At 49.2% G+C, this 23,624-nt stretch overlaps 1 protein-coding gene across 2 annotated transcripts in view; it reads left to right on the top strand.

Annotated features, from left to right (window-relative positions):
* LOC112117220 (protein PML-like) overlaps window positions 1–23,415 on the top strand; it is a 37,262-nt gene extending 13,847 nt beyond the window's left edge. For both annotated transcript variants that reach the window (XM_024215139.2, XM_024215138.2), the window contains exons 5-9: window positions 1,425–1,511; window positions 2,745–3,000; window positions 6,264–6,316; window positions 21,520–21,667; window positions 22,533–23,415. In XM_024215139.2, the coding sequence (XP_024070907.1) occupies window positions 1,425–1,511; window positions 2,745–3,000; window positions 6,264–6,316; window positions 21,520–21,667; window positions 22,533–23,107 (1,119 nt within the window). In that variant the 3' untranslated portion in view covers window positions 23,108–23,415. The remainder of the gene's footprint in view (window positions 1–1,424; window positions 1,512–2,744; window positions 3,001–6,263; window positions 6,317–21,519; window positions 21,668–22,532) is intronic.
* Window positions 23,416–23,624: the final 209 nt, after the last annotated feature.

Genomic DNA, 23,624 nt, shown 5'->3' with positions numbered 1-23,624 from the left:
CAGTTTCAGGAGAGAGTTACATAGTGGGGGTCCCCCAAGGATCTGTACTAGGACTAATGATTTCATATTTATAAATGATCTGGGAAAAGGGGTAAGCAGTGAAGTGGCAAAGTTTGCACACAATACAAAATTACTCAAGACAGTTAAATCCAAAGCTGACTGTGAAGAGTTACAAAGGGATCTCACAAAGCTGGGTGACTGGACAACAAAATGGCAGATGAAATTCAATGTTGATAAATGCAAAGTACTGCACATTGGAAAACATTGTCCCAACTGTACATACAAAATGAGGGGAACTACATTAGCAGTTACCACTCAAGAAAGAGATCTTGGGGTCATTGTGGATAGTTTTCTGAAAACATTTGCTCAACGTGCAGCAGCAGTCAAAAAAGCTAACAGAATGTTAGGAACCATTAGGAAAGGGATAGATGATAAGACAGAAAATATCATAATTCAACTACATAAATCCATCTTACTTGGTCACCCATCTCAAAAGGAGATTAAGAGCTATGGAACAGCTTCTGTATGAGGAGAGATTAAAAAGACTCGGAGTGGTCGCCTTAGAAAAGAGATGACTAAGGAGGGATATGATCGAGGGCTATAAAATCATGAATGGTGTGGAGAAAGTGAATAAGGAAATGTTATTTACTCTTTCACATAACACAAGAACCTGGGGTCACCCAATGAGATTAACAGGCAGCAGGTTTAAAACAAACATAAGGAAGTACTTCTTCACACAATGCTCAATCAACCTGTACAACATGTTTCCAGGGGATGTTGTGAAGGCCACAAGTATAATAGGATTCAAAAAAGAATTAGATGAGTTCTTAGGGGATAGGTTCATCAATGGCTGTTAGCCAAGATGATCAGGGATGCAATCCCATGCTCAGGATATCCCCGGCCTCTGACTTCCAGACGCTGGGAGTGAATGACGGGTGGATCACTTGATAATTGTCCTGTTCTGTTCATTCCCTCTAAAGCATCTAGCACCAGCCACTGTCAGAAGATAGGCCACTAGGTGAGATGGACCATTGGTCTCACCCTGTCTGGACACACTTATGTTCTTATTCCCTAACTGCTTCCCTGGACCACTCCCTACCTTGCCACTCAAGTCAGCTGTTTCCCAGACTCATGTCCCATGATCCTCTTCCTCTGGAGGTCCAACTACCTGGGCTGCATCCCACCAGGCTCCTGCACTGAGTGGTTCCTCAGCCTCTCTCGCAGCACCTTCTCCCTTTCTCTCTCCCCAGCTGTAGCAGGCCACTAATCAGCCCAAGCTGAGGAAGCAGCTCCTCAGGGTCTTTGGATCTGGCCCCGGTAATGTCCAGATTAGAACTCCGAGAAACTGACCTCAGATATGCACTGGCCCTTATCAGCCCGAATGCCAAGGGCTCCTTTTAATTGCTCCTTTGTGCTTTCTCCAGCCAGGGGAGTTCACTCAGCTCAGGACTCGAGAGCAGCACCCGGTTCCCATGCTTACCAGCAACATCCAGGAGACGCACCTGGGCATAGTAAGTTTCCTGCTGATTATGGAAAATTGAGCTCTGGCTTGCCGATGACCCTCCCTCTCCGATTGGGACCTGAGCTCGGGGGGGGGGGGAGGAGCCCAGCGGCCGGCAGAACAATTGGCCCAAAAGGTACGGCAGATGGTTGGGCTGTAGTGAGAAGTTGTCAGAGCTATGCTGATTCACACCAGCACGTTGTATCTATTTGATTGCCTCCCTGTAAGTCTCTGCCTTCTTGGCCTGTAATCTCTTCAGGGCAGGGATTGTGTCTCCCTAAGTCTATGTGCAGAGCCAAGCATAAGGGAGCCTGTCCCTGGTATGATGGAGGTATTTTTCTCCTCCCTGGGGAGTATCGGGGTCTCTGCCCCTTACGCCACCTGCTGGAGGCATCCCCCAGGGCCCCTCCAAAAATTGGACAAACCCAGCACTTCTGGTGGTCTCTGCAGGGCAGGGTGGGGTGCAAGTGGGGTGGAGGAAGCTCGCGCAACTGCCTCCTGCTCAGAGTCTGTCCTGTGGGTTCAGCGAGGCTGGCACTCAGGCCCCAGATTCACTACAGCGCTCCGTAAAGTGCACAGGGAAGAGAAGGGAGTGTCACTGGTTGTAGCGCGGCAGCTTCTAGGTCCCAGGCACAGTCCAGGAGCCCATTGTACTACACAGGCACTGTACAAACGCAGCACAGAGACATGGCCACTGCCCCAAAGAGCTCACACTCAGTACTCTGACCATGTAGGGCTAGACTGCCCTTTGCACTCACCCTGAGCTAGTGGTCGCGGGTGCAGGTTACTGCCCGAGCAGTACCCCCAGGGCGTCACGGTCCTTCCCATAGCCCCCTCTCTTTTACCACAGCCGTGAGAAAGGTGCAGTTTTCCTCCCCCACTGCCCTGGGCACCCAGCCAGTGCCGACTGGAGCATGTGGAGTGGGGGGAAGGAGGGTCATAACTCCGCCCACTCCCTGCCCACTCCGCCCACCCCCTGCAGGCAGCATGTGACATCCGGAGCCCAAACCCAGGGAGCCGGGTGACAGAGCAGAGACCTCACTTCCCAATAACAGTCCAGCCCTTTATATTTTACCCTGGACCTTTTGAGCAGTAATTGGATTTTAAAGAGTCCCCCACAGCCGGGCTGGGTGTTCAGAAGACCGAGCAAACCTCGGGCCCAGCACATTGTCAGCCTGCTCCACAACGCTCCCTGAGCGGGTACCCATCCCCACGCTGCTTAGGGGCTCTTCTCCCTCCCCAGGCTCCCCCGGGGAAGAGGAAACCAGGCCAAGCTGAAAAGGCCATCCAGACACCTCCCAAGGTGCTGAAGCTTGAATCTCAGCCCAAGGTGCTGGAGAGAACCCCCAGCAAGTGCGACCAGGGCTTGCTAGACTGGGACCTGCAGCCTGGGCCCAGCACCTCAACACCCAGCAGAAACTGCGGAGGGGCTCCTGCAGCGAGGGGCGCTGTGCTCTCACAGGAGCTGGGAATCGCCCACTCTGAGCCCAGAGATCAAGGTAGGAAGGGTGAAGTGGGAGCCTTGTGGGGAGATCACAATGGGGCATCTGGAAAGGGGAGCTTGGGCCAAAGCAGCTAGACGTAGCCACGAGAAGGGTCCTGAAAGGAATGTAATGATTATGTAGCAGAGGTCACAGCCTCACCCTCCAGATTTCTGGCTTTGTAATTTGCATCTTCCGTGCTCATGTAAGGAGCAGGGCAAAGGCAGTACAGCCTAGTGGATAGAGCACAGGACTGGGACCCAGCTAGGGTTGCCAGCATTGTAGTTCAAAACAAATATTTGGAACTGTTTTCTTAGCACTCCCATCTCACCTCTCCTACTGCTATTATTTATTATTATCAATTAAGAATAAGAAGAAGAAGCAGGGATCCTAGAAATCTGTTTGCCAGGGAAAAACATGACATTTGTGTTTTTACAGAGAATCTCTAGTTTTACATTTTGTGAAAAAATAAGAACATGTGCAGTGGAGCCCGATTCTCTGATCTAATTGGGACTGGGGACAGATTGGATAATCAAAAATTCGCATAATCAGGAGAACGGGCAGAGCTCCGGTTGTCAGCCCTGGGCAGCAGGGCTCAGACTGCTAGCTTAAAAATTGTAAATAGATCAATCAAACATTGTGTTCAATGGATACCTGTCTATACTGTGGCTAGGGAAACTACAGTTCAGTGTTTCCTTTTAATTGCGGAAAAACACAGATTTTTATGGTTTTTTATCAGAGAATTTTGTGGGAGGTTTTTATCACGGAAAACTAGAATCTCTGATACTAAGCAGCACTCACCTCCATTCTCCAGTGGTATTTCTTGCTGCTTTTTGCAGCACTCAGCAACTCCTGACCTTGTTGTACAGAGATGAAAAAACACGTTCCTTGTAATAAGGGACTATTGGTCACCCTAAACCCAGGAGATCTGGGATCAGTTTCCAGCTCTGTCCCTGAGCTCTGAGTGACCTTGGCCAAGTCGTCACCCCTCTCTGTGCCTCGGTTTCCCCAGCTGTAAAATTGGGATATGGATACTGGCCTCCTTTGTAAGGCACTTTGAGAGAGAAAGGGAAAAAGCGCTGTGTAACTGAGCACCTCCAGGACCTTGCAGGGTCGAGTCCCAATTGCCCAGAGTTCACATCAGGATGGTGAGCAAAGTTGAAATACATCTCCCACTTCCCATGTCCTTCCCCTGGTGCTCCTGCAGCCATGTCTCCCATCCAGCCCTGTGTGTTAGAGCACCCTGAGCTACGCCTGCCTGTAACAGCCACAAGGCACCAGGACCCAGATCCCCAAAGTGACTTAGGCACCTAACTTCCATTGAAATCAATGGGAGTTAGGCCCCCTGAAGATCTGGGCTTCAACTGCTAGGCCAGGGTTAGTGAAGCCAGGGTATTTTGACCATACTTCTTTGGGTGCCCCACCTCTCCACCCACACCACTATGGCAGGCAGCATGGAGGGGGTATGAGAGAGAGGTCCATATCAGCAAGTATCACACGGGGGGGGGGAACCTTCTCGGGGCCACTTAGCAGACTTGTGAGGCCACAGTGCTCGGCAAGGCAGGCGCAGGCACAGTCCAGCCAGGGATCAAGCTCTACCAGTCTAAAATGCAGCCACAGGCCTTGCCCAGATAGTACTGGGCCCTTCCCCAGCCCTCCAAGCCAGATCTGTGTCCTAGCCGGCAGACAGACAGGGACTGCAGGGGGGACATCTGGTGGATACTTTTAAAAATGCAGCCTCCCATGTTGTTTTCCATAGTCCTGAGAAGAAGAGCTGAGAGATACAGCTCCTGATCCAAGAAAGCTCTTCATTTGAGTCCTGGTGTTTAAATTTAAGATCTTTGCTAGATCAGGGCCATAGGCCATAGAGACCTCTTTTGAGAGGTGAACCAACCCCCTCTGGGTGAACAGGCTGGCAAGGCAGAAAGATACAAAAAGGCTTTTTCCAGCTAGAAGGAGCTGCGGAGGAGAATGCTCTTGCACCAGCCATGGGCAGAGAGCCAATCAATGGCCCACAAGCAGAGGGAATGGTGAGGGAAGGAGAAAAAATGCAACGTCCATCAGAGAGGATGGACCATATCCATGGAGGGAGGCAACTTCCCACTGGATCCTGGAATGTGGGGGAGCTGGCGGAGGGCTGGAGAAGGCAGTGATGGGGCCACACTTCCAGGGTAGGGGTGAGCAAGCAGGTAACAGGCCCTGGGAGAGGAGTGGCATCCGTGGAGCCAGATGGGGAAACACAGGCTAGCAGCAAGAGGAGGTTTCAGTGTTGGCATTGGCTGAGACTTGCACACCCCATCACACTTTAGTACCTCCACATGTACCCAGCCATCAGGTAACATCACCTGGCTGGCCTGCAGGCGTCTGAATAGGCTGTAGTGACATGTGCTTAGCCAAGACTCCTTATCCCAGGGTAAAGGGTTGGGTTCCCTAATTGTCACGGCAGCACAATGAAAATCAAATGAGTTGGAGCTTCAACGTGTAAAACCAAATGGCCATTGATGGAGCTTTTACAGTCATTGCGGAGCAGCTGGCTTCTCAACCTCTTTCATGACATGATCCCATATTACAGCACAAAAGTTCAGAGACCACCCCCACTTCCAATAATTTTGGGACCTCTCCCGTATAGCCATAAAGAGAAGTCCCACCCACCACATCCCCAAATTGTTAATGAGCCCCTTGCCAGGGATCTGGACCACAGGTAGAGAATCCATGATCTATAGCAACATCTAGTAATCTGGGCTTTCCTGGTTCCACGTACAGACAAACAGGGAACTGTTCTGAAATGAATGACTGAAAATAATGAGGGAGTTGAAAAGGTTGACTGAGGAGGAGATGGGAAAGGCTAAGTTCAGTGTGGCTAGACAGTGATGCAGAGAGACACAACTACACAGCCTCAACACCCAGGGAAGGAAGAAAGGAACGGCAGCAGAAGGTCTCAGGAGTGGCAGATCAGGGCAGGAGGGCAGCACAGAGGTGAAATGTATCTCAGCTGGGGTGAAAAGGAAAATTGGCACATGCAGCAACAGAGGAAACTGCCTCTCTGGAAAAGCTCTTGCTGCTATACCCCAGCCAGTGGAGAGGACTCTAATGCAACACTCATCAACCAGCCCACTATGTGGCCCTTATATGGCTTTGGCAAGCACTGTGTGGCTGGGGAGGGACCCACGTTGCTTTGCCAATTTTTCCTTTGTCCTGTGCCCCTTTCTGCACAAGCCCTCGGTGGCTTTCATGCTGCACCTGTTCAAACTGGCACTTGACTCCCTGTCTTCTGTTTGCAGAAGACTCCAGCATCGTGATAAGCAGTTCCGAAGATACCGACGAAGACACGGTGGTGAGTACAATAAGAGCCCAGGGTCCACAGTAACTGGGATGCAATAACAATTGTGCCAAAATGCTGTGAGTCGCTGCCGCTCACGCTGCCTCTTGTAAGATCAACGGCAGTGAATGGAAACACAAGCATGCTATGTTTGGGACGTTCAGCCACCTGCCTTAGCATTACAATTCTCCCCACTTGGTTCAGTGAGGATTCTGAGACCATGCACTAAAGGTTTGGCATGTCCTAAGGATCCACATTAATCTGCCAGTCACATACCTTTCAAGATTCCTAGGTGTCGGCAAGAAAACCTCTCCTTAGTTGGATGAGAGTCATCAGGCAGGTATAAATTTAACCTTCTCCTCCGGGACTCTTTCTGAATGAGTAACCACATTATCTGTTGGCTCCTCTCCCCATAACTCGGTCAGATTCCAGCAGAAGGAATCTGCTGGGATGTTTCAGAACATTCTTCCACCACCCTGATGTTTGTTCAGCAAGAGTTCTCATCATCTGCTGTCTCGCTCTCTTCTCCTTCAGTGACTCTATGCCATTTCTCAATGCACCACCATGGGTTGAGCTCTTGCTTCTGTAATAGCAAGGATAGGTCCTTAGCTGCTTTCTGATTGCTTAACATCCCTTCCAAAATGAAGCCAATTGTGGATTTCCCCCCAGCTGATGTTCCCTGTGGTCTAGACACCCCTTCTCTCTTTCCCAGATAAGCACATGCCTCCCCTTCACCAGTGGCATTATGTGTTTGGCATATCCACTTACTGCTCCTAGACAGTGTTTCCTAGCGGATAGGGCACAGGACTAAGACTCAGGAGACCTAGATTCTATTCCCGGTTCTGCCACTGGTCTGTTGTGTGTTCTTGGGCAAGTCACTTCAGCTCTCTGTGCCTCAGTTTCCCCATCCGTAAAACAGGAATAACACTACTGCCCTTCTTTGTAAAGCACTCTACAGATGACCATGCTAGCTGAGAACTGGGTATGGTTATTCTGCAATGCCTCTCTCAGGAGACTGGTATCAGAGACTGACCTGAGTAGAAGTAGGTGGCTGCTGACTGTACATCAAGTCACAGGCAAGCACGGGTGCGACTTACCCAAGCACAATGCCGTAGGCTGAGGGAGAAATGCATCGCTTAATGCTACTGAAAGAAAGCAAAAGGAGACAAATTCATCCCTGCTGTAACCCCCCTGAAGCCCAGAGAGCCACACAAGTAATATTTGGTTCAAGGTGTCATCCCATCTCAAACATGCCCTGTTCATTGACTACGGCTCTGAGCATGGAACAAGCAATGCAAGTCCCCTCTCCCTTCCCAGTACAACCAGCACAGGCAGCCCTCACCCATGCTTTGGTGATCTCCAGCTGTTGGCAAACCCCCTCTGGACTCATATCCCTTAGCCCAATTGCTGCAACTCCAACGTGGTGAGCTAAGTGACTCCACCAGGGGCCGGATTTGCTACCATCTCTTGTGATGTCACTCACACCTGGCAAAGTGGGCGTGAACCAATAGCATTCGGATCTGCTCCGCTCACGCTGCCTAGGTGTAATTGACTATCCAGGGTGCAGGGCAGTGGGGAACCTGGACCCACATATTTCATGAATGCCGCTGTAACTGTCTCAGGCATTTTCTCTTGCAGGGGATGTGCCAGCAAGTACTTTGAAATGGTCTCACATCACATTAAATACAGCTTTGCAGATGGCGCTGCTGAAATGACCCTCTCAAGTCAATCTGTGCGAATGTCCCCCTCTCTCAAGGAGATCATTTCCTCCTTTGTGAGTGTTTTCTTTTCCTGGCTTGTAAGAAACATAAGTGATCAGCGCTTAATTAGAGACGGCCCCAAAAAAGTAAAGATCTGGATTCAGGTCCAAACTTTGCATCTTTCCTGGGATTTCCAAAGGAGTCTAAGGGAACTGCTAAATCTCCTAATAAAAATCCTTTTGCACATTTCTATACTTAATGTTTCCAGTTGTCTCCAGCCCACAAATTCTGCCCAACTGGTATTTTTTCTGGAACTCAAGCACCTTCCTACATCATTCTCATTGAGATGTTCTGGTATTATTCTTTATTGATTGATGACACTAGTATAAAAATTAAATAGGAGGAAGTATCCTTTACAGAATTTGGCAGTATGATCCCGAACTAGTTTCTTCAAGCTTAACTTGGATAGTGGCGCTATGGTACACTACAGAATGAAATGCATGAAAATCATTTTTTATAATTGGTGCTGGTAGCACGTGATCTAGTTAAGACTGATTTCCAGCTTGCTCTTTCACAGGCTCATAATTTACACAGACAAATGCAGGCTTCAATTTTATGTTTTTGTCTCAGCCCAAAGGGGAATTGTTTGAGCCACTTCATTTGAGCTGTTTGTGAGTTATTGGAGAGTGGGGGAGTAGGCAAACAATAATTCCTGTTAGTCTCCATCAGAAAGTGCTCTCAGATGACTCAATGTGACTAAAATGTAGAGGGTCTAATTCTTCTCTCACTTCTGTCACTTTTACATTGGTTTCAGTGCACTCACTCTTGAGTTACACCAGAGTAGGTGAGAGGAGAATTGGGCCCAGGAACTTCAAACTTGTCTTGTTTTTAGATCTCACTAAGATTTAAAACCACAGGCTATGTTTGCAGGCTGTCAGTTCAGATGGTTTGAAGTTTCGAATGTTGGAAGTCAGCAGTTTTGTGTGTCGCACATTAGAACTTTCCTGTTTTTTTACTCGTTTTAAGGATGACTTTGTCAACGATGCCACCATTGTCCATGACACGCCGCACTGTCAGAGTCAAAAGATGAGTATCTCTGATTGAAGGAACTTACCCATTCTGCTCAAGAAATAGGCAGAGCTTTTAAGATCTTCAGACAAAATAGCTTCATATAAAGAAACTTACAAGATCAGTTAAGGATGACTGAATTAAGGAAGTTATATTTAACGATATTTTAATTAAAGACTCTAGGGGCTGACGCTTGTGGAATTTATAAACCTCACAGGGAAGAGAATTTTTAGCATAGGCCAAAGATAAAGCAATATGGCAGAGATTGTCTGTTCCAAACTGAATTGGCCCAGATCAAGGGCAAAGTTAGGGTGTGCTGCAAAGCAATTGACATCAGTGGGAGTCTTTGCATTGCCTTCCTTGGGCTTTGGATCAGCCCTTGGAGCTTTGATACATGGAAACATTAGCGAATGAGGTTTTCTGTAGTTTGTTTGTTACTGTTGGATCAGCATTAGCAATTATCTAGGGCTACAAAAATGGGGACCATCTTTGATGCATGGGACAGGGGATAAGCTATTCAGTATGGTTGAAACTTTAACAGTAGTTGTGTAGATAAAATTTCATGTAACACTTTGAAAAGGTACCGCCCGCCCCCTGCTTTGAAAACAATATTAAAAATCCACAGGATTCATGATGTATTTAACCACACGGCAAATCCCAGTGGCCGATGTCCTTAGAAATAAAGAAGCAGTTGAATTGATGGGGTGGGGAGGGACCTGTTTTCAGTGGAAGGGGTTGGATATAAGATTGGGATGGGTGCCATGGTTTTGGGGAATGTAACATGGAGGTGCTTTTGTATGGGATAATAATGCCATAATGGGAATGTAAGTCACTCTTGTTACACTCAATAAAACTAATTCAAAATTAAAAGCAACCCACTGCCATCTTCCTTACCTGTTTTCTTTGCAATTTCTCTTTCCTTCTTCCAGTGGTGAACTGAGCCTAAATGGGAACTGGATCCAATCCAACCAAGGGACTTATGCTCATGCCATTCCTTCTTCCAATGCTGCCTCCTGCACCCCTGTCCCTTTGGTAAACCCTAACGCCTTCTGGCATTTTCTCCCACAGGCAGCATGGTCTGGAGGAACAAGCATGGAGTTTGGAGTCACAGGGGACTGGCTTCCAATCCTGGCTCTGCCACTGATTCACTGTGGAGCCTTGAGTAACTCACTTCACCTTTCATTCGTGTTTCCCCACCTGTCAAATGGGGATGATGATACTCACCCTTCCTGCCTCAGGGGGTGCTGGGAGGATTAATTAGGGTAGTGTCTGTTCAATGCTTTGCACACACTTCCCAGGCCGGTGTCTGCGTCGTGAATCCTCCTTTTATCTATCCTTCATCATAGCTTCAGTAGGTCAGGAGCTTTGACTCGCCGTGGAAGCCATTGAGAACCGTTGCTCAGAGCCCGCTCTCACCGCACTCCTGGCTAAGAACATCCAGGAGCACGTTATGCTTTTCAAAGGATTCAGACACCTGACTCCCTCAGACTCCTTTGGAAATCCCATCTACCAGGTGTAGAGTGAATTGGGACAATTATTAATCTAGCTGCCCCTTTTGCCTTGTAAAGAGCTGCTGTCTGGCTGTATTGATGGGGGGCCCCCAGTGGGTATCTCCATGGGATGCCAATGGAAAGGAAGAAGCAAGCAGCCCAAAGGACCAGGCACATGGGCAAAGACTCAGGTGGCCACTACCCTGAGTCAGTTGATGCCATCAACAGCAGTGAAAGGGGTAGCAGATATAAGAGAATAGCAGAGCGAACCCAAGCCATGGGTAAGGATAAGCCTGCTCAAATAAATGGCACTCATCTCACCCTGTAAGCAGCTGGTGAAGGACTCCAACAGATGCCCTCTAGGTGAGTTCTATCACCAAGGACCCTCCACAGGGAAAGTCCTGTCCCAACCCCATCCAGACTGAACCTAAGGACTAGGAATAGTTCTGCCTCCCATGAATAGTAACTCATGGGCAGAGACTTAGGTCAAGAGACCATTGCCAAAGTACTTACGAGTTTAGAGTCTTCTTCGAGTGGTGGTCCCTATATGTATTCCAAATGTGGGTGTACATGCACGCCATGCACCGGAGCTTGAAGGTTTTCCTAGCAGTGTCCATTGACCCACATGTCATCTTGTGCTCCCAGCTGAGGCTATATTATGCTGGATGAGTAAACGCAGCGCCAGTTCCCTTTTACTGCCTTTTACTGGAGTCGAAACCCCTGCTCCTCCGGGATCTCAGGTTTTGACTAAGAGAGCACTTTCGACTGTTGTATAGAGTTCTTGTTTGTTGTTTGCTTGTATAGCATGGTAAGTACACATAGTAGTTAGTGTTGTTAATTAGACATTGTTTACCCCGCTCGCGGTATATTTTCCCTTCCCCAGGTACTATGTCCCACATTCCAGGGTTTAAAAACTGTGCTTTGTGCCCTCACTTGTTCTCAGTGAACGACGAGCACCAGCATTACCTTTACTGCCGTGGGGAGGCTCATATCACGACTCATTGCAAGATCTCTAAGTCCTTCCTGCCACGGACTTGGGAAGCGTGGGAACTTCGCCTCAGAAAGTTGCTTATGGAGGAGGCCATGAGACCGCAGGCACACTCTGATTCGGAACTGTCACTGCAGCGCCCATCACCAGTGGTGAGTGCTCCTCCCAGCGCTTCCCACGCCTCCCATCTGACAGTACCGACGGTCAAGGATGAGCCGAGACATGAGGGTACAAAGCATTCTCATGGGCATCTGAGCAAGTCCCCATTGAGGGCTGCCTCCAAGCACAGTGTTCCCTTCCCGAGCCAGATCAGGTTAGGTGAGGAGTCATGTGCCAAAACTGCTGCACCAGTGCTAAGCTTCCCCATACCAAGAATGAATTGAAGCACAAGAAGGATCTGGTGATATTGCCGGTTGTCCCAGCATCTGCCTGCCCTGACCGGTCTCCAGCTCGCGCACCGCCCATCCACCCACTGCCTTCGCACCTACCGGTCCAAACATCCCCACAAACACCACCTCGGTTCTCCAATGCTTCCAGAAACATCCCTCAGATTCCTAGATGTTTGGAGCCTCTTCTCCTGATGGAGCAACTGCAGCTGCCCTACCTGCCTTCTCCATTGCTTGCGTGTGAGCTACCCATGCCAGTGAATGAACGGGGTCCTACTGACTCACTGCGGCCTGCCTGACGAAACCCTCATTCCTCCCTTTCTATGGCCCCTGATGACCAAAGGCAATATCTCGTCCAGTTATAGCAGGTAGCTGAGGATCTGGGCATACCGTTAGAGGAGGTCCAGGACCAGCACCATCAACTGCAGGACATCCTCCAACCACAGGGACCGTAATGGCTGGCACTGCCCATTAATGATGCTATCCTTCAGCCCACACGGACAGTGTGGCACACTCCTGCTTCCTTTACATCCACACCAAAATGTGTGACAGGCCAGTACTAAGGCGACATACTTTCTCTTCTCCCACCCATCCCCCAGCTCTCTGGTTATGCATGCAGCGATGGAACGGGTGCACCAGCACACATAAGTCCAGTCCACCAGACTGGGCGGCCAAGCATCTAGACCTTTTGGGGGAAAAGGGCTACTTGGCAGCACTGCAATGCCAAATTGCAAATTACCAGGTTCTGCTGGATAAGTATGATTTCAACAACAATGCTGCTCTAGCAAGAACCAACAGTTTAATGCCCTGGTGGAAGAGAGGTGCCTGGTGGCCAAAGTGGGCCTCCAACTGGCAGTCGATGCCACGGGCGGGTCTTTGCGCTCCCTTGCCATGGGTGTGACAAGATTCCTGACTGCAGTCCTCCGGCTTTCCTCGGGAGGTCCAAACCTCTCCTTTGACGAGGACAAGTTGTTCTCTGCCAAAACAGACTAGTCCCTTCACTCGCTTAAAGACTCTAGAGCAACTTTGTGCTCCATGGGGATCTATACCCTAGCTCTCCAACGCAAACAGCAGCACCAATCATTCCATCCCCAGCCATATGCACCCTACCTGGCCTAGTATCAGCGGCACACACACACACACACACCCGTAGGCACCACCAACCCCAGTGACAGCCACCCACAGTGTCTGTCATGGCCACCTCCTCCACCCTGGCCCACCAACAAACCAAGACACAGGTTTGACATCATGGTTGAGAACTGCGAACCGTCCCCGTTGCCACCTGCGGCCCCCCAGGTCATCTCTGGGGACCAGATTGCCCTGTTCGCCCACAATTGGGGCAAGATCACGATGGACCGTTGGGTATTGGAGGATACTCCATAGAATTTCTTTCTTTTCCTCCCCACTGCCCCCACTTCCCGGGGATCCTTCCCAGCAATGTCTACTACAGCAAGAAGCAGATGCTTTTCTTTCAAAGGGCACAGTAGAGCCCATGAGACCTCCCTTCGCAGGCAGGTGGTTTTACTCCCTGTACTTCCTCCTTTCATAGAAGGGCGGAGGGCACCTCCCCATACCTAATTTTCGGCTCCTGATGACACTGGCATCTATTATCTCCTCCCTTTCCCACAGGGCCTGGTTCGCAGCTCTTGACATGAAGGACGCCTCTTTCCACATTGACAGTCACCCATCCACTTTAAAATTTCTCCGTTTCCGGGTGAGACAACACCAATAACAGTTTGGAGTGCTCCCATTCGGCATTGTGATGGCAGTGGCAGCACCGATGTTCTGCATTGGCCACTTAATGTACCCTACCTGGGAGGAGAAATCCGTGCTTGTACCTACTCAGACAATCAGTTTCAATGGGGCACGGCTCAAACCCATTGTGACATGGGCCTTCCTTCCAGCAGACCGCTTTGGGATGTTGACAGCCATAGTTGTGGACTTACGCTGCAGCCCTCGCACAACGGTCCGCCATTTCCTCTCCCTCCGCTGGCACATGGCAGCCTGCACCTATGTGATATCACATGCATGTCTGCACATGCGTTGCCTCCAAATGTGGCTCCTTTCCATTTACAGACCCTACAAGGGACCAGTTGGATGCCAAAATCATTGTCCCAAAGATGGTTCTGGCCTTCCCTTACCTGGTGGACTGACCCTTCCAAGGTCCTGGTCTGTACCCCCTTCACCCAGCACCATGCCCCAGGACCTACTACTGAGCTAAATGTAAATGCTTCACCTCATGTCCTGATGACCATCACCATCACCTGAGACCAATACCTATACCTATCATCCTCAATTATCTCCTCAAACTCTAAATGTTGGGCCTTGCTCTCAGCTCTGTATGGGTCCACCTGGCCACACTTAGTGCCTTTTCCCGCCGTGGATGGCAGCTCGTGTTCACGCACCCTACCACCATTCATTTCATAAAACGTCTCCTCAACAGTTTCCTCACAGTACTTAAGCCCATGCCCCCATGGGACCTTACCCTTCTTCTATCTGCCCTCACGAAGCCATTCTTCGAGCCAATGGCGACATGCTCCCTCTCCCATCTCTCCCTGAAAGCAATATTCCTAGTGGCTATAACGTCGGCTAGATGGGTCATCGAACTAGCAGCCATGATCGCTGACCCCCACCCCACACACACACAGTATTTCACAAGGATAAAATTTATTGACAGCTGCATGCTAAGTTCCTCCCATAGTTGGTTTTGCAGTTCCACCTCAATCAGTCTGTTCATTTCCTTGTCTTCCGTCCCAAACCAACATGCCACCGCCTGACAGAATTATGGTGCACTCTACACAAGCGCAAGCAACCACATCCGCCTGCCTGATGGATGTCTTCTGGCAAGTCACATGTTGAGCAGCGACATGGTGCTCCATGCACATATTCACATCCCATTATGCCGTTGCCCAAGGGGGGGCTGACAATGCGTCAGTGGGATGCACCATACTACACACTGCACTGCCTCTCGCATCCTCACACCCCTCTCCACACTGATCACTGCTCGGTACTTACTCATGTTTGGAATAAATATAGGGACCATCACTCAAAGAAGAAGAGGAGGCTACTTACCTGTAACTGGAGGGTCTTGAAGAGGTGTGCCATCCATCCCCTCAGTTGTGGACTGCACTACTCAGTGTTAAGAGTGTCACTGGAGTGGCGTCAATCCACATGGCCTAATATAGCCCCAGCTGGGAGTACAAGACGACGCACGATGCACGTGCACATCAACGGACACTGCTAGGAAAACCTTCCGGCGTGTGGCGGGCATGCACACCCACGTTTGGAATACAGATAGGGACCACACATCTCAAGGAACCTCCAGTTACAGGTAAGTAACTTCCTCTTATGACTGTGTCCTGAATCTCCCCATTTACATCAGTGTAAATCAGGAGTAACTCCACCATTATCAGCGGGGTTACGTCAGTGTAACAGTAGTGTAAGAGGAGAAGCTAAGACCTAGAATTGTTGCCTTTAGTGTATGGGCTAGCAACAGAGTCCAGGTGTGCTGTGAATTCTCTAACTAGAGACAACTGACCTCACATACAGATTGTGTAGTTCACAGATTACTTGGTCTCAATCTCTGTCTTGGTCATTTGGTGATTCTCTCCCCCTTAACTCCCCTGCCCAAAATTATCAACAGTGGGTTGGTTTGGAAACAGGGGAACTGGACCCCCAAGTCAATGCCCAACTAGAACACGATCCAATGGCTGGAAGTTGAAGCTAAACAAATTCAGACTGGAAATAAGGCATACATTTTTAATAGTGAGAGGAATTACCCATTGGAATAGTTTACCAAGGGTCGTGGTGGATTCTCCATCACTGATCATTTTAAAATCAAGATTGGATGTTTTTCTAAAAGATTTGTGCTAGGAATTATTTTGGGGGGGTTCTCTGGCCTGTGCTATACAGGAGGTCAGACTAGATGATTACAATGGTCCCTTCTGGCCGTGGAATCTCTGAAACCCGACCCCCAAACTTTAGGAAAGTTCAGATTCAGATCTTAATCCCAATCAGGAGTTGAATTTTCAAAAGTTGCCTAAGTCCCATTTTCAGAAGTGACTTTTTGTCACTCAGGCCCAGATCCTCAAAGGTATTTTGGCACCTAACTCTCATTGATTTCAATGGCAGGCACCTAAATATCGTGGGGGACCTGGATTTAGGAGCCTATATCCCATTAACAATCAGTGGGGTTTAGGTTCTTAAGTCACTTTTGTAGATGGAATTTATGCTCCTGAGTCACATAGGCACTTTAGGAAATTTTCCCCCCAAAATTTCACAGCTTGGGGCTATCTCTGTGTGTTACTACACAGTAACAATGTGCAGATGTGCTTGGCTGGGCTGTAGCAACAGTTAACAGTAAGAGAGTTTCCCTGAGTGGTTTTTCGTTCCTGAGGACACTGGGGATACTCCGGCACTGACAGGAAATGTGACTGGTGGGGAGAGGGGCCAGCTGCTGGGTTTTTATGCAAGGCCTCCTCCATTTCCTGTCTGGCAGGGAGCTGAGTTCATGTTCCCTGACTGAGCAAACAATCTGTTCCACTAGTTGAAAAATGGCACAGCAGAAGCCACAATTTCCTGTGAGCCCTCAGATTTGGCAGGAGAATTCTAATCTCACAGAAGCCCCCCAGATTTCAATTCAATTTCAGTCAGCAGCAGCCACCATGGCAGTAATGCAGAGAACATTTCAACTTCACAGCATGGCACATATAGTACCTAAGTAATCCTTCCAGCAGCCCTGGGACATAGGCACAATTATGGCCTAGGGACTAGAACCAGAGACATAACTGGGCATTTTAGCGCCTGAGGCGAGCAAGCATATTTGTGCCCCTACCAATTTTTTTCATCTTTTTTCCACTCACAAGTGACAGGGTTTGGGGTGGGGGGCACACGGGATTGATACCCCAAAAACAGAATTTGGGTACCCTGAGATGACTAATCTGTTCTCATTAGATATGGGTCTCCAGGGTGGTTAAGGAAAAATCTTAGAGGGCATGGATACAGCCCTCCGATAAATGAGTGACACAAGCCGTGTTTTAAACAAGGCACCCTTTATTGATGTTATTCCTCACAACAAGCTAAAGATCACCCTTTCTTAATATTAACACCTCTTATAGATGTTATAAACCCAGTCCCTGTCACAAATCCCTTATTGATCTTATAAGACACAAATCCCTTCCACAAGTTAAAGAGCACCCCAAACTATATTGCTTTACAGTACAAAGTGATGCTAAGTGATGCACCTTGATTTTGGTGATCAGTTGTTCACAGGTCACTGACACCAGTTTTTAAATACATTTTTAGGTCCTACATGTATAAATTCCTTTTACAATTACCACACGCAAATAGATCTTTATAAACCCATCCACACACATATACACTAACACTATACTATACCAGAACTAGAACTTTGTCTGATAAACTTACTCTGCTGCACTGTCCTGCACGCTCTCTCTCTGCCTCTTCTCCTCAGGTCTCTGCTTCTTATCTCTCTTTCTCTCTCTCTGTGCACTCCAGTGGCAGGGCAGGGCTCCCTCTGCTGCTCTCCTTCTCTCTCTGCCAGCTCTCTCAACCGTCAGCTCTCGACTCCCACCAGCTCTCAATCCAACTCAACTGACACACTGACCTTTATACCGGTCAGATCCTTTCTATACACTTCTGTCAATACCTTCCTGTCAGATCCTTCTTGGACACATGCCAGCTGTCAACATTCTAAACTGTTAATTCTATTTTTAGCCTGGGATCATTATTTACCTGACAGTGGTATGATCTTCTTCTATTTTTAGCATTGTTGTTCACCACCTTTTTCCCGCCAATTTGTTTTTCCCACCAATTCTGTTTTTCATGTTCTGTGACCTGCAGCTTCTAATGGTGGAGTGACTCTTGCTTATTCAAAATGGAAACCAGGAATATAAAATGGAATCTGGCAACCCCCCCAAATAAGGTGACCAGGTGTCCGGTTTTTGAGCAGAACACCCGGTGGCTCTGGTCAGCACTGCCCACCAGGCAGTTAAAAGTCTGGTTGGCAGTGCTACAGGGCTAAGGCAGGCTAGTCCCTACCTGTCCTGGCTCCGCACTCCCTACCCCCACCGCGAGCACCAGCTCCGCACTGCCATTGGCTGGTAACCGTGGCCAAAGGAAGCTGCGGGGGTAGTGCCTGTGAGCGAGAGCAGCGCGCAGAGCCGCCTGCCGCGCCTCCGCTTAGGAGCTGGATCTGCTACTGGCTGCTTCTGGGGTACAGCACGGTCCGTGGTGCCAGGACAGGGAGGAAGCCTGCCTTAGCCCCCCTGGCGCCCCAGCCTTGAGCCCCCCCCAAACCCAGAGCCCCCTCCTGTACCCCAAAGCCCTCCTCCCCCACCCTACCACAGGGCCTGCACCCCCAGACGGAGCCTTCACCCACCTGCACCCCAACTCCCTGCCCAAGTCCAGAGCCTCCTCCCACATCCTGAACCCCTCCACCCCACTTCCCAGCTTGGAGCCCCCTCCTGCATCCCAAACCCCTCATCTGCAGCGCCACCCCAGAGCCCTTACCTCCTCTGCACCAGCCCAGAACTCCCTCCCACACCCTGAACCCCTCTGCCCCAGCCCCACCCCCAGCCAGAGCCCTCACCCCCCCAACACACACACCCCAACCCCTTGCCCCAGCCCAGTGAAAGTGAGTGAGGGTGGGGGAGAGTGAGCCACCAAGGGAGGGGGAATGTAGTGAGCGGGGCGGGGCCTCAGGGAAGGCGCAGGGAAGGGGCGTGGCTAGGGTGTTCAGATTTGTGGGATTAGAAAGTTGGCAACCTCAACCCCAAATGGAATTTCTCTGCTATCAGTCACATGCCCCCGAGATTTTTGCTACTCCCTCCCCCCCCAACCTTAACACAGACAGGCTGGGTGGCTCACTGAGGAGAGTCAGGGGCTGGAGATGGCACTCTCTCCCTAACCCTGGTGCGTGAGGCTGGTCCGCCCAAGCCTTGCCACCTGGGGCTTTACATGTCACCTCTGTTTCTGCCCCATTTTTCCGCCTCCGCAGCTTTGTGGCCTGGGTGCCTTCCCATTCGCCCTGCCTTGGTTACGGCTCTGGCTAGAGCACTGGACTGGGACTTAGACTCATAGACTTTAAGGCCAGAACGGACCGTTGTGATCATTTAGTCTGACTTCCTGCACCCTGTAGGCCACAGAACCTCACCCACCCACTCCTGTAATAGACCCTGAACCTCTGGCTGAGCTACTGAAGTCCTCAAATCATGATTTAAAGACTTCAAGTTACAGAGAATCTGCCATTTGCACTAGTTTAAACTTGCAAGTGACTGCATGCTGCAGAGGAAGGCGAAAAGCTCCATGGCTTCAGCCAATGTGACCTGGGTGGGGGAGGGGGGAGTCCTTCCTAACCCCAAATATGGCAGACTGTTGGACCCTAAGCATGTGCGCGAGATGCACCAGCCAGACACCTAGGAACGAATTTGCTGTAGTAACTCAGAGCTCTCCCCATCTACTGTCCCATCAGCAGCCATTGGGGATATTTACTACTTAGCAGTCGCTGATGGGCCACATGCCATTATAGGCAGTCTCATTATTCCATCCCTCCATAAACTTATCAAGCTCAGTCTTGAAACCAGTTAGATTTTTTGCCCCCACTGCTCCCCTTGGGAGGCTGCTCCAGATTGTCATTCCTCTTATTGTTAGAAATCTTGATCTAATTTCGAGCCTTAAATTGCTGATGGCCATTTCATATTCATTCATTTTTATGCCAACATTGGCCCTAAACTTAAATAACGCCTTTCCTTCCCTGGTATTTATCCCTTCTCCCCTTGTGAGAGCTGGGTTCTGTTTGTGGCTCTGCCATTGGCCAGCTGCATGACCTTGGGCACATCACATCTCTCTGTGCCTCAGTTCCCCTTCTGTAGAAGGGTGGTGCTGATGACTATATAGAGAGCAGAAGATCTCAACGGTCAGTATCAGTGTCTCCATTGTCCAGATGGGAGGGAAGTGGCTTGCCCAATGTCACCTTGCAGTCCCATGGCAGAACCAGAAATTGAACCCACATTTCCTGCAGCCCAGTAGAGTGCTTAAAGCCATCACTCTCCGTTTGCAGGTGGGAAAACTGAGACACAGCAAGGGACAGCAGTTGTATCCCAGCACACACAAGGTGCCAGTGTCAGACCCTAGATAGGAATTCGAGAGCTCTGGGTCTGACCCCTGGCCCACACCTCTGTTTAGATATGATGCAGCAAGGGCTAGTTTGCTGTGGGCAGTTGATGGCACAAACTCTGGGATCTTTCATACGCAGGATACCTTCTGTGGAAAAGTGGAAGCAGAACAACTGATTTCTCATTCCAGGGGAGTGGCAGCAAGACCTAGCCTCTCAACTGCTGTGAATAGAAAGGAAAAGTCAGCACAGTGCTTTTGACCTTGGGTAACTCCATTGATTATGAACTTCCTTCTGATTTATACCAGTGTAAGCGAGAGCAGAATCAAGCCCTGACATACAATGTGTTCCTAGTATGCAAAGGAGAGAGAAGAATTGTTTCAAGGGGTATAAACTCGCATGAATTAAATGAAACTGAGCAGAAGAAGATTATGTAAGCTGGACAGCAGGCAATATTTCTGTAGTCTATTGGAAAAGGGTAGTGTCCCTTTAAATAACTGGTGAGCCCTCCAGTGGCGTTCACCATGTTCTAGAAGCCACCAGAGCCCAACCAGCCAGCTGTGTGGAGTGTAGCCCTGCCTGTTAAGATATATTTAGTAACCACAATTATTTGGGACCTGACTCAACAGGGTGGTTTTTGCAGATTGTGTTTACAAGACACAACAATTTCCTAAGCTGCAGATCTATTAAACTCCAGACTAGTCTCCCAAGCAGAATGGCAGAAGTGCAGGCACATCTGTAATGGAAAGAGGATTGGAGAATGTCACATAGGATGCAACCCTGCATTTGTCCAAGGAGTACAGAGCCTTACAGTGCTTAGTCTGAGTGCTTCATAAATACCAAGAGGGTGAGAGAGACAAAGAGAGAGGAGAAATTATCAGAAATGTCTCAAAATTCTGCCCAAAACATTTTCAAATTTTGCTGAAAACCAAGAAAAAACAATAAAGCATGGAGAATTTTTTCATTCATTTCAAAATATGTGCCCCCATTTTTCAAACAACTGCAAAGTAGGTCAACATATTTCACGTCAGGTGACATTTCAAAATTGTGAGGTGCCAGTGAAAACCTGGAGAAAAAGAATATGAAAAGGAAGCATCATCCATTCCCATCCACTTTTTTGTTTTTCATCTGGCTCCCACAGCATTAGAGATGAGTATGGAGAAATCAGACAAGACCATGGAACAAGACTTTTCTGCCTCCTCCTTCTCCTTTCCCTTGGGGGGGGTGGGACGGTCCCAAGCTCACACCAGTGTCAAGGTGGTTACCTAGACAGGCATTAGAGCACAGACTTTAAACTCGGCCACTCCTCTACCCACCGGCTCAGCCACCTTTGCCTAGCCTCCTTTTCCACTTCTCAGCATATGCACAGGGCTTCCTCCTAGTGCAGGTGAACCCGGCTGATTCTTGGCACTACTGGGAGCATGGTGCATTCTCTCTGGTTTTCTGTTGCAGCTCTCCAGCGTGCTAGAGGGCAGCAAGGACTCCTCCTCATACCTGCAGTTCGAATGGGAAAGCAGTGCGCCAGGCTCTGGGGTCGTGGCCAGCGCTGACTTTGGGGGAAGCACGCTGGTGTTCTTCGACATGAAGGTCAACAAAGACAGTGAGTCTGCTTTGCTCATTGAGAATCTCTGTTAGCAGATAACCTGCGTGGTATGGGCAGGGGATAGGAGCTTCTATAGCAGCTCCTGCTCCTGCTCTGCTATTAACCAATCCAGAGCAGATCTTCCTTCTGGAGTTCCTACAAACTCCAAATCCAGTTCAGGTTAGACACGTGCAGTCATACAGGGCTTCAAACAAATCAGCCCCCAGCATCAAGAAAATCCTGAGCCTTTCACTCTCTGGCTAGGCCCAGATCCACTCCCCCTTGTTTATCCTTCTACCCGTGATATTTCTATAGTGCCAATCACTATGGGGACAAAGTGCTTTACAGAGCAACCCAATGACTATTGTAATGACCATAGCTGAGTCTTCACTGAACCTGAGCCATCTAGCTCCAAAGCACAGGCCCCTGCCACTTGCACTAAAGGACTAACTCCATTAGCAGGAGGCAGCAGCAGGGCTGATATCCTCTTATATTTGCCTGCCACTAGAGGAACAAAGAAACACACTTTGCTAGTGTGTTACATCAGGTGAATAAATAATTGGAATCTAAGCCTTCTCTGATCAGGACCTCGCTTAGCTCTATGAACAAGCATTCTCATCTGCTTGGAAAGGAGACAGCAGGATGGACTAGCTGGGAACCTCCTCCCCCAATGCTGCCTTTACACCCAGGCATCACTTACAGAAGGCAAAGATCTCCAGCTAGTAGGCAGGGGGTCCCTACAATACCAGAGTTTGACAAGAACTAAGAGATCACTGGGCCCTCTGACCCCTTTCTCTCAGCTCCTCATATCCCAGTTCTCTCTGCATTACTGATGCTATATGATGTCTCTAAAGTTCCTGATTCTGCCATTTTCCTACTCCAGCACAGATGATCACTCAGCTGGCTGCAGCAAATGGAGAAAACAGCTTTAAGGCTGTGATACAAACCCCAGAGTCTGTGCTCAGTTTGATTTCACAAGGCGTCTCCCTTGAGACAGGGCTAGAGCACTTTCTCTGCTACCTCCGCTCTGTTCCCAAGCCCGTCTTAGTTGTATATAACTTCTGGACATCGGAGCTCACTGTTCTCTTTAAAGCCTTGGATTCTTTTGCCAAGAAATGGGACTTCTGCACAACTGTCTGTGGTTACCTGGACACCCTGCCCTTAATTAAGGAAAAGATTCCCACATTTGGTCTTTATAAAATGAAGAACCTGGTGAGAATGTACCTGCAGAAGCCACTGAACGACAGCAGCGCTCTGGCATCGGCGAAGGCCCTAAGGGATCTGTGTAAACTTCTGGAGATCCACACAGATCCAGATCCGAGGCCTGTACTCTCTCATTGCAACCTCGAATCTTACACTTCCCTCCAGCCTTTGCTGCAGGAGAAATTGCTCACCAGGTCTGCCGCAAAGACTCTGGCAATGCGCAGTATGGTCCTCTGTGAACTGCAGGAGTCATAGCAGGAGAGAGGGCTGCCAGTGACTTCAGGTCTCTCCGTGATCAGCCTGAAGCTCTGAGTGATAAGTTATATTATTATTCAGTGCTGCTGCTGACGGTCGACCTGCTTCTACTGGTGCCGTCAACTGTCAGCGTATCTGTGCTATGGATCGAGCTCTGTATTCCCGATGGGCACCTGGGAAGAAGCTGCTAAACAGCTAAAAACAGCTCTCCCTTTTCCTAGCAAGAGTGCAACAAGCTGCAGCTTGAGGCCATTACTGAGCTCCCTATCCTTAGGTGCTTTTAGCATGTCAGTCACCAGACTGTCCTAGTGCTCTATCTGTCATGTATGATTAAACTACTTTTAAAACTAAGAGAGTCTTTAAGATGTTCCTGGTTGTAATCTAACTCATGTCACAACTGTAGAGGGGCCTATTTGCTACACACACCTTTGGAAATCTGGCAGGATCAGCAAAAGCCATTTTCCCCCTAGACAGACTGCCATTCAATTGAAATATTCATGTAACCCCACTCCCCCTT

This window comes from Terrapene carolina, unplaced genomic scaffold (genome assembly GCF_002925995.2).
Source record: "Terrapene carolina triunguis isolate 2854851 unplaced genomic scaffold, T_m_triunguis-2.0 Scaffold67, whole genome shotgun sequence".
Taxonomy (NCBI): Eukaryota; Metazoa; Chordata; order Testudines; family Emydidae; genus Terrapene; species Terrapene triunguis.
This window is presented reverse-complemented; position numbering and strand designations above follow the sequence as displayed.